The 11,247-nt window shown below is 58.5% G+C and overlaps 1 protein-coding gene across 1 annotated transcript in view; it reads right to left on the reverse strand.

Moving 5' to 3' along the window:
• Positions 1-11,247, reverse strand: part of ADAMTS7 (ADAM metallopeptidase with thrombospondin type 1 motif, 7) — a gene marked incomplete at both ends in the record, with an annotated part of 31,373 nt that overhangs the window by 5,420 nt on the left and 14,706 nt on the right. The window contains 7 exons of the mRNA XM_010160821.1: positions 97-223; positions 2,893-3,034; positions 5,980-6,224; positions 6,753-6,873; positions 7,309-7,442; positions 7,680-7,849; positions 10,409-10,554. Coding sequence (XP_010159123.1) covers positions 97-223; positions 2,893-3,034; positions 5,980-6,224; positions 6,753-6,873; positions 7,309-7,442; positions 7,680-7,849; positions 10,409-10,554 — 1,085 coding nt within the window. The remainder of the gene's footprint in view (positions 1-96; positions 224-2,892; positions 3,035-5,979; positions 6,225-6,752; positions 6,874-7,308; positions 7,443-7,679; positions 7,850-10,408; positions 10,555-11,247) is intronic.

Raw genomic sequence — 11,247 nt, forward strand, 5'->3', positions numbered from 1 at the left:
CAGGGGGGGGGGCTGGGGGGGCTTCAAGGTCCCTTCCCACCCAAACCATTCCATGATTAAAGCTTTGCTGAGAAGGAGCGAGGGGAAAGCCTGGACCTGGCCGGGCAGGGCTCCTCGCTGCACGTCCTCTGCTGATCGTCGGGGCGGGTGAGCGCATCGCAGTATCGCTCCTCCACGATGCCGGCCAGCTTCTCCACGCAGTGCACGATCTGCCGCTGCACCCCTGCGGACACAGGCAAGGCCCTGGCTCGAGGTGAAAATCGAACAAAACCACCAAGCATCCCCTGGCAGCCGGCAACAGAAGGCCCAAAGGAAAGCCTGAGCCAACAAAACCAGGGAAAGAACATCAAACCACCACTAAAACCGGGAGTCAAGAGCCCACTTCTGCTGAGGCACATGAGCGACGAGACCTACAGAGCTCAACTGGGCTGGGAAATGAATGGCTCAGTTCAACCTCACAAATCCATGGGACATCTCTGCTTGCCCTCCCGGAGCATTGTCACCAAGGGGTTTGCAGGGACAAGGCAGGTTAAAAGCAGGAATATCACCACCCTTCCACTGGCTCCCACTGCCAGGCTTCTGCACTGACCCCGGCGTGGTCCCGGTGGCCTCTGTCTACATCCTCTGGTCACCAGCAATGTGAGGGCATCGCTGGGCCAGCTACACTGCGGGAGCTGCCGAGCAGAAATCTCCGAACTGAAACCTTTCACATCCTTTCATATCGTCTGGGACCCTCGACATCAGAAGGATATCGACCAGTTGGAGCGAGGCCAGAGCGGGCCAAGGAGAGGGCTCCGAGGGCTGGAGCCCCTCGGCTATGGTGACAGGCTGGGAGAGTTGGGGGGGTCAGCCTGGAGAAGGGAAGCTCCGGGGGGACCTCAGAGCCCCTTCCAGTGCCTGGGGGGCTACAAGAAAGTTGGGGGGGACTTTTCCCAAGGGCAGGGAGTGACAGGACAAGGGGAAATGGGTTTAAACTGAAAGAGGGAGATGGAGATGGGACATCAGGAAGGCATTCTTCCCGCAGAGGGAGGGAGCACTGGGACAGGTTCCCAGAGAAGCAGTGGATGCCCCATCCCTGGGAGTGTCCAAGGCCAGGCTGGATGAGGCTTGGAGCACGCTGGGCTATGGAAGGTGTCCCTGCCCATGGCAGGGGGTGGGACTGGGGGGGCTTTAAGGTCCCTTCCCACCCAAACCATTCCATAATTCTGTGATTCTATGATCTGCAGCTTTTATAGTCAGCAGTGAGATGAAAGAGATGCAGAAAAATGCCCTTCCACATGCTGCCAAATGGGGTTTAACAGCGATGCAGCTGGTGAAGGCTCCGCAGAAAACACCCCGCTGCTGGAGAGACCTCTGGGCTTCGGGGAAAAGCCTTTCCCAATCTCTGCCCTTGTGAAAAGCCTCTTCAGCCACAGCGCAGGGTGCAGGCACCGTGTTGAGGCTCCCGTCCTGGCACCACCATCCCGCCCTCCCCAACAGCCAGAGCCGCATCCGGCCATCGGAGCACACACGTGTGCACACACGTTCACACAGAGGCTTTCGGGGGGTGGCTGTGTCCGAAGGAGAGCCAGCTGGCAGCAGCCCAGCTCAGTTTTGGCAGCCTTCTGCCCCAGCCTCAGCTCGTGGATAAATCACCTCATGCCCCCCCTCTGCAGCGCTCACGGGACGACGTTTTTCTGGATGACCTGAGCCTCAACATGCTGCCTCGCTGCCTGCTTTTCTCCTCCGTTTTGCAACACATACTTGACCCCTGACTTGGGAGAGCTGTAAATATTAACCACTGCCATCAGCTGAGATTGATACGACCCTGCTGAAGCTGCCAAGCTCTGCTCTGGCTCAGGCGCTCAGGGCTGGGCTGTGGAGCTCGCCCTGCCTAAGAGGCTCAGCCTAAGCTCTCCCAAATCCATGTCCTAGCTCCCTAACATCACTTAGCCCAAGGAAAGGGGCTTAGCCCTCCTCCAGCTGCTTGCCTGCAGCCGGACAGGGTGAGCATCCTTACCCTACTCCTCCCCGACTCGCTCCTGTATTTCCCTTCTGTTCTGGAAGCCAAGGAATCAAACCTCGCGAAGCAAAGCTGGGTTTGAAGAAAAGCAAGTGCCCTCAGCTCCCATCCTCCTTGACTCCCCACGCTGCAGGGCGCGTGCAGACCCACAGTGAAGAGCTCTCACCATAAATGTGTGTAAAGCCCTGCCAGATCCTGCTGCACCACAATCCTCCTGCTCCATGCAGGAATCCACCTATTTCCCAGAAACAGGCAAGGAACACCCCCTGCCACTCTGCACTACCTAGAAAGGACGAGTGTCCTTGAATTCCCATGTTTTCAGTGGCAGCTGCTCTCAAGGAGACGCTCGCTGGGACTAGCCTCCCCCCTTGCAGCATGCCTGGACCATCCTCCTCCATCAGCCACCCCAAAACTGCCCTGGGGATGCTGGGCTGGTGGCACAGTGGGGCAGGAGGGGAGGAAGCAAGTGTCCAACACCACGGGGCAGCGCAGGAGCTTGGAGCTCTGCCCACGCCACGCACCCCCCCGTGTGCTCTCCGTAAAACCCTGGAAACATTCCCCCTGGAGAGGCCCAGCCAGGCAGGAGACTGGCACTCTGGATTTCTCTAAGGCTCTTTTGTCCCCATCACCCTGATGCTGTGGCTGGTAACAGGACACCGAGCAAGGAGCATAAACACCGAGCTAAGTGGTTTGAACGGAGAGTCCGGTGGGAGAGCACGGCGGGGGGCACTGGGGAGCGGTGACCTCAGCAGATGTCGCTTCCCCCTCCCCTCAAGACCTCCTGAAACCAAAGACCCAGGAATTTGCACGGCATCCCACAGCACAGGGATGCCCTGCCTACTCCCCTTTTCCACCACAGACGGCTGAGCCCCAGGATCCCAGGGACTCACCGGTGCCGCATGTAGCCGTGCACGTGGTCCAGGAGCCGAAGCGCCAGAGGAATTCTGCCGGCTCGATCTCATTCTCGCTGTCCGCCGGGCGCTGGATGGTGTATTGGTACCGCACGCCGGGGTTGGTCTCCTGAAACAGCAGCTGGGGGACACCAGGGAGGTGGCTAGTGCAGGGCACTCAGGGCTAGCCATCTCCCCGGGGCTGGTCATCGCACCCTGGGGGCTTTTCAGGATGTAACGACCTGCCTAGCACAGCCATAACGCCTCATTCCACATCCAGCTCTGCACCAGGCTGTAGAGACAGGACAAGGGGTAAGTGGTTTGAACGGACAAAGGGAGATTGAGATGCGATATCAGGAAGGAATTCCTCCCACAGAGGGTGAGGAGCACTGGGACAGGTTCCCAGAGAAGCTGTGGATGCCCCATCCCTGGGAGTGTCCAAGGCCAGGCTGGATGAGGCTTGGAGCACCCTGGGCTATAGAAGGTGTCCCTGCCCATGGCAGGGGGTGGGACTGGGTGGGTTTAAGGTCCCTTCAACCCAAACCAGTCTGTGATTCCATGATTTGTTCCTTTGCACTGCTGTTGGCAGGGGACAGCGATGGTTCCAGCTGCTGCACCCAGCAGCATGCAACCGTTTCGGAATGGGGGTTGGCAAATGGCTGAAGCAGCTGGGAGCTCCCCGTTTGCCCCTCCAACCTACCACCCATGTGCCCTGGACACTGGGCGAGGGGCTGGGGGTGCACCCACCCCGGCACGACACCCCGGCAGCGGTGGAAGGAGCTGCGGCCAACAGGAGGAAGCCTGTTCCTCCAGAGAAAAAGCCAGCGATGGCTGACGGCGACATGTGCCCGAAGGAATCTCCTTAACCGCTCCCCACTCAAAACGGGCTCCCGCTGCTCTCAACAGGCACGAAGCGGCTGACACATCCCGCCCAAAGCACCTCCCGCACCAGCCCTCGGCACAGGCTGGGAGTTCAACCTTGTTTTTCTTAGCCTAAGTGCTCTCATTATTGCCAAAGCTTTGTTTTTCTTGGAGCTTTGGCGGAGCGAGGAGTGTCTTTCCAAAAAAATCTCTTCATGAACGTTGAAACCCTTTTTTGTCAAAAGGTTTTCCTTAGGTTACGAATCCCAGGAAGTGATTTACGGGCGCCAAGCACGCCAGCGTCCCACTGAACAGCAGCACTTGGCGGCAGAGCCCAGGGTCCTGCTCACATTTCATCCTCAGCCTCTGCTGAAAGAAACGCAAAAGGCAACGGCTTTGGCTGCTGGGGCATCCCGGGCTGAGCCACGACTGCCAGGGCCGGGGGGGTCCTGGGGGTCCGTGGGACATCGCTCCATGGCAGTCACCGCCTCTGCCCCATGAGGGATTTCAGCCTGGTGCTGGCTGTGCCATCACCCTTGCAGCGATTCCCACCGGCTGCTCCGGGGAAAGCTTGGCCTCACGGGCACACGTGGGCTCCCGACAGCTTTACACTCACTGGCAGATCCCTCACTCCTGCCTGTCCTGGTGGCCGTTCCCAGGGGAAGGAATTGCAGAGACAAGCACACAGCAGCAACGAGCAGCTCCCGAGGGACCTGCCCGAGCCCCCCGCACCACCCTGCCTTCCCTCCGCCCTCCCCACCGACAGTCAGAACCCTGCAAAGCTGTGCAAAGCTTGTGAAAATATCAATCCACGCTGAAAAGTAATCCCCTGGGCAGCTCTTTTCCATGGAAACCAGGTGAAAATTAATAGAGTGGGATTAGTTTGCAAAATAAGGCAATTTCCAGATCAGCCCCAGCGCGGCCACGGCTGCAGCAGAGAAGGGGAGCAGCGGCTGCGGAGTTGGGCTCTTATTAAAAGCCTTTGCAGGATGCACCAGGCGGGAATTTGAGAAGGGAAGGGGCTGGGATGCACAAGCTCACGAGCCTGGGGAAGCAACTACTTTCCAAAACCGTGAGCAAACTCCGGGCTGTGGGGAAGCAAACGCGCGCTCCCGTCATGGAGGCAGAGAGAGACCTGGGGGCAAAAGCACTGTCAGGGTGAGCAGGTTCACCCAGAAATAAATAACCCCGAAGCAATAAATAACCCTGAAGCAATAAATAACCCTGTCGTGTGTTATCTGCTCCACACAAAGGCTGCAGACAACGCCTGACGGGAGCCAGAGACGGGCAGATGCTCTCCTCCCTGCAACTCTGCCATCCTGGAAACACTGCTGCAGCAGATTGTTTTTTAAATGCACTGCTGGTTTGTGGGGTTTTTTTTTGTACTATGGGGTTAATTGCAAGTTCTCCTGCCCAGATCCGGGCAGGCAGAGCGGTAGGTCCTGGAACCACGGCGGACGCCAGACAGCATCGTGCCCCGATGGGGCTTGCCTCCTCAAAGACTCGGGGGTCTGAAGAAAAATAACCTTATGGAAATTCTCACATGCAAAAACAGAGTAAAACTCGACATTTCTAACTGTTTCAGAGGATTTCAAACGATTCTTTTGGATTTTTACCTTCTTCCTCACGGGTTTTTGCAAGGAAGCGGAGCCTGAGCTGCAGTGCCCTGGGCAGCATCGCCCGGGTTTGGACCAGGACCCCACGGACTGAGGTCCTCGCCACGGCGCCAGGCAGTGCAGAGGGAGGCACAGCCCCGGGGGGTGCACGGCACTGCTGAGGGGTGCCGGTGGGCCACCCTCTGCAACCATCACGGCACCGTGGCAGCTCCCAGCTCCCACCACCCCTGCCGCTGCTCCAGCCCTGCCAGAAGCACCACAGGCGCTTCCCCTGCTCCTGATAAGATATGGGAAAGGCCTCAGGAAAGGAGCTCTTTCTCTGCATGCTCTGCTGTGTAAATATTTTGAGGAACGCTGCAAAGGGGATGAGGCTCAGCTGGAAGCAGCATGGGCTGGAAACACGCTCCTGGGGCCAGCAGCGCAGCTTGGCTGCTCCCAATGCCAGCTCCCAGAGAAACACTTGGCGAGGGATGCCCCATCCCTCAGAGTGCAGGGAAGTGCCAGGACAGGCCACAGCAGCCCGGCACGGGAAGGCAGAAGAGCTGGTGGCTCTGTCCCCACAGTCCTCCCACCCCGTGCATCCCGACCACCAGCAGCGCCTTGACCGTACCTGGATCCACACGGGCTCCACGGTGGGACCCGGGGAAGTGAGGTTCTCCCAGTTTCCCATCCTCTTGTAGGTGAAGGTGGTCCCTGCCACCCTGTAGTCCCCGTTCCACTGGATGGTCCAGCCGCCATTCAGGAAATACTTCTCTGGGTCCTCGCTCCGCAGCGCCAGAAAATTCCCAGCTTCTGCGACTTCTTCAATCCGGATCTCCCGTGCTCCGATGGGGATAATCCCAATATCAACATAACCTGGGAATAGAACTGAGCATGGGTCTTGGGGCAGTCAAAGACATGACAGAGGTGATCTGCACCCTCAAATGGGTGCTCATGTCCCCGGGTGGGTGTTAGCGTCCCCAGGTGCCAGCATCGTGCCACTTCTTCCCCTCTGCAAGGCACCAGTGGGCACCAAACCCCACTTTGCACAGAGCCCAGCTCCGTTCTCAGCCGGCAGAGCCCACTGCAGAACAAGATTTATCCCGTATGGGTGCTGGCAAGGCATTTACTGCACTTTCAACATGTCCTTGTAACCCACAAAATCCGCTCAAGCCTCTCCAAACCAGCTCCAGGGCGCACAGGTTTGGTTTTAGGCCTTCAGACACCAAGAGCAGCAAGGGGATATTCTTCTTCCAAGGAGCAAGAAGTGGAACACCAAGAGCATGTCTGCCATGCTGCCGCTCGGGTCTCACCCCATCAAAATCGACAAGTTGGGAGTAAAAACCACCCTGCAAACAAGCAGCAGCAGTGAGCCCGGCACCGGGTGTTTTGGTGCACCCTTACCCAGCCCCTCGCTGTCCTCGAAGGTCTTCTGGATGGTGTGGCAGGTGGAGCCATCCCCGTGGCACACGCCGCACCGGTCCTCCACAGCGTTGGAGTTGATCTCGTAGTCACAGCCCACGTTCTGCAAGGCAGCCCCGTCAGCCGCCTGGGCCCGCACCCCGGCCTGCCCCAGCCTCCCACTGCACCATCAGCCTGGAGGAGGACCAGACGTGGTCCTAAACGGTGGGAAATAGGGAACACGGAGGGGAGAGAGGGGCGAGCTGGAGTCTTTTTGCAGGATGGGCGGTGATACAGCCACATCGGCTGCAGTGCAGGTCCCTCTAACGCATCCTGGTGATTCCATGATTCCCTTGAGGCCAGGCAGAGGCTGAATTATGCCCGTACCGCCGACCTCATGAAACACTGCAGGTTTCTGAGCGGTGAACGACAAAACGAGTGAGCTCAGCCCATCGATGCACGCGAGGGGGGACAGGGCTCAGCGAGGGATGGGTCACAGCAACCTCCTGCGTTTCCCCGAGCACAGGGGGCCCTCGGGCTCCCTCCCCACGGGACCCACCTTGCAGATGCCGTTGATGCACATGTCACGGCTGGCGTTCATCTCGTAGCACGGCGTCCCGTCGATGACGGCGTCCCGCAGCTTTTCTGCAAAGTATTCGTCCTCGGGCCGGCAGTGCAGCTCGCAGGGGTTGACTGAGGAGCACAACAGCCAGAAACTGAACCCAAGCAGCCAGAGGTCTACATAACCATCCTCAGAATCATAAATGAACCCTGCAAGCCCAGCCATAATTTAAAATATGGCATAAACACGTTGCAAGGCAAATCTTACAGACAGAAACAGCGAAATCAAGCTGTTAGCAAGACCGTGTTTCAGGACTTTCACTGAGGCTGCAGGCAGAAACCCAGCAGTGGGCACTGCCCTTGACTCACTGTTGTTGGGCACCGGCGTCCACTTGTAGAGTTTCCCTTTGTAGAGCATGGGGTTGAACTGGCTGCACTGGACCTGGCGGAAGGAGGGCTTGTCGAGGGGACACGGCCTGACGTTGCAAATCCGGAACCGCTTCCGCTCTCCCAGGCAGTACCTGCCCCCATACTTCGGCCTGTCCGTGGGAGGGAAAAGGGAAACTCATAGAATCACAGAGTGGTTTGGGTGGGAAGGGACCTCAAAGTTCCCCCAGAGCCACCTCCTGCCATGGGCAGGGACACCTTCCATAGCCCAGGGTGCTCCAAGCCTCATCCAGCCTGGCCTTGGACACTCCCAGGGATGGGGCATCCACAGCTTCTCTGGACAACCTGTCCCAGTGCCTCCCCATCCTCTGCAGGAAGAATTCCTTCCTGATGTCCCACCTCAATCTCCCTCTTTCCATTCAAACCCGTTACCCCTTGTCCTGTCAAAGACCTACCACACACAAGGGGAAACTCCTTTTCTACTCCCAGCGAAGGGAGGGTGGCTCTGTACCTGCTGCTAAGGTTTGATTTCATGAGGTTGGGTCAAGTCAACCTGGAGTCAACTCTCAGCTATCGCTCGGCATGGAGGGAAGCTGGCTATGAACCCAACATCCACCCAGAAGGATCCCCACTCCACAGAGCGCTTTCAAAACGCGTGGGAACCATGGCCGTTCTCCAGGTCCCTCCTGGACCAGCCCGCTGCTGTGGCTGCTGGGCTCTGCTCCGGGGCCGCGCAGGGTGAGACCGTGGACCAAAGGCAGCTTGTGCTGAGGGACGGCTCTCGAGCTGGATTAGCTACTCCCTGGGTCACGTCCCTCTTGAGAGTCTCTCCTAAGCGACGACAGCATGGCCAGCTTCACAGGCTAGGGTACGATGCTATAAAAGCGGTTATAAGTTGGGTGTCACTGGCAGCCTGAAGCTCCCCGATTGCCCAGGGGTAAAGCATCTCTTTCACCACCCCAGGCACGTGGCTGATGAGATGCCAGCACTCCCACCAGCCGGGTGTCCGTTCGTTCTGCGGCCGCTCCGGTTGAGCTGCTCTCCATCCCGCTGGGGATGCGCTGCCAACTGCTCCTCCACTGCCCGAGGGGACGGCAAAGCTGCCGCCCGACTTTTTAACGGGGGGCTTTAAAAGCAACAGTAGGTTTTTCTCAGATGCTAAGAGATTCTCAAAACACTGCCATCGTCTCCCAGCATTTGGAGACACCCTCTCCTCGGCCCCACGACCTCACGAAAATCACTTCTCCCCTCATCAGTTAAGTCCGGGATCTCTTGGCTGAAGAGAATCAAGTTAATTATTATTTCAGGGTTGTTTACATACCCTGCCCCGAGGAAATGCCTGCGGGAGGAGCACTGCCCAGCGCACACATCTGCTCACTCCATCCCAAAAGGCAAAGCTGAAGATTTACCTACAGTGGCCAAAGCAAACAACTGCCCGGGGAAACCCTCCTGCTCTCCCCGGGCTTGCTCTCCTGCCCGCCCGCAGCTGCGTTTGAAACACTCCATAAACCACAGTCGCGCTTCTGCCACGCTACTCGTGTCAAACACAGACCCAGCGCTTGAGCCGGGACCCAGACTACACGGCGCTTCTTTAAACAGCTCAACAGCAGCGCTACAGACGACGCACCCGGGGCACAAAGCACGTCTGGGCCCAGCCGAGCCTGTGCCCGCAGCTCCCAGGTCTCCCCAAGCCATGGAAAAGCGACTGCCGCTGGAACTTTGCCCTTTTCTTTCCTCATTCCAGGGCACTCCGACACCTGGGCAAGCTGGGGGCTCTGCCTGAATCCAATACCACAGCGATTTGGGGACCAAGGGGACATCTGGGGAGCACATGGGCCAGCCCAGAAACCATGGGATGGAAACGGCTGCTCCTCCTTCAGTGCCCGGACGCTTCCAGGCGAGAGCCAGTGCTGGCTGCGGCACCGGACGGATCGGGCAGGCAGCCTCCAGCCGGGCACAGGAAAGAATCATGGAATCCCAGAGCGGTTTGGGTGGGAAGGGACCGTAAAGCCCCCCCAGCCCCACCCCCTGCCATGGGCAGGGACACCTTCCATAGCCCAGGTTGCTCAAAGCCTCATCCAGCCTGGCCTTGGACACTCCCAGGGATGGGGCATCCACAGCTTCTCTGGGAACCTGTCCCAGTGCTCCCACCCTCTGCGGGAAGAATTCCTTCCTGATGTCCCATCTCAATCTCCCTCTTTCCATTTAAACCCGTCACCCCTTCTCCTGTCACTCCCTGTCCTTGGAAAAATCGCTCATGGAATCAACGAGGTGATAAACAGCAGTGGGATTTTTCAAAATTACTCTGAATCAGGCTCAAGGAACACCTGGTGTTCTCTGCTGCCGTTAAAGGACACTGGATACGGTTTACATCTGCAGGCGTGGAGGCTTTGCTCCGTGTTTGGGTCATACTGCAGCCGCTCTCTGCCTGCACGGAGCAGGAGGCTGGAAGGAAACAGAACAAACTTCCCCCTTCCCCGAGGCTTTTGCTGCCCATCCGGCTGGATAACCCCATGAAACGCATCCCTAGTGTTTCAAAAACACATTGTCCAGGCAGGTAATGGCACGAGGGTGCGGTTTTGCCGCGTGGCGCAGACAGGAGCAGGACCGCACTGGCCAGACGACGGCCCTCAGCTTTATGGGGTGATAAAGAAGCATTGGGAGGTTCCTCTCCCAAATGGGGTGCAGGGAAGGAGTTCGGGCTCACTCACGTGGGGTTGCTGCACTGCCTCTCGGCGCTCTGCACACCCGCGCCGCAGCTACGCGAGCAGGCAGCCCACGAGCTCCAGGAGCCCCAGCCGCCGTCGATGGCCTCGGGACGGTAGCCCACGGGCACGCACTCCCCGTTGAAGCACCACTGCAAAGGGACAGGCCAGAGGAAGAGAAAACAAGGCTTAAGGATGCAACAACTGGTGGTGAAGCAGGCAGCCTGGCTATGGGGAGCATCAAAGCCCAGCACCTGTACTGCTCCGTGGAAATCCGGGCTTTGATGGCACAGAGGTGCCCAGGGGTCAGCTGGGCTCTGCCAGCACCGGTGCACCTCTAAATGATGGGAAATTTGGAGATGTTGGGCTGTTTGAGGATTTGAATGAGGCAACAGACCTGAACCTCCACCAAGAGCGCTCAGCGAGAGGGTTCACAGCCTGACTGCAGCCCAGAGGGAAGAGCCAGCGAGGCACAGCCATGGACAAAGGCACAGCGGGATGCTGTGCAGGGAGCAGCGGCTAAGCCCAGGGTCACCCCCTGCTCTGGAGCCAGGGCTTCAGGAGGGGACACCAAACTGAACAAGGAGACATGTCTTATAGTTTTATAGCTCTGTAGTTTTATGCTACCTTGGGTAGGAAAACTCTGTTCTGGAAGCACAATGTGTGACAGCTCTGTCCCAGGAGCTGGGACAGGAGCAGCATCACCCACGTGAGGGTGACCGGAGCTGGATGCAGAGCTGGACCCCTCTGCAGCACCTACTGAGCTGCCCTGGGCGCTGCCGGACCCTCTGTGCCCCAGGGCCGGGAGTCTCCCCTGCATGGCCAGCTCGCTCTGCCACCACCGC

The sequence above is a fragment of the Eurypyga helias genome, unplaced genomic scaffold, assembly GCF_000690775.1.
Source record: "Eurypyga helias isolate BGI_N326 unplaced genomic scaffold, ASM69077v1 scaffold26851, whole genome shotgun sequence".
Taxonomy (NCBI): domain Eukaryota; kingdom Metazoa; phylum Chordata; class Aves; order Eurypygiformes; family Eurypygidae; genus Eurypyga; species Eurypyga helias.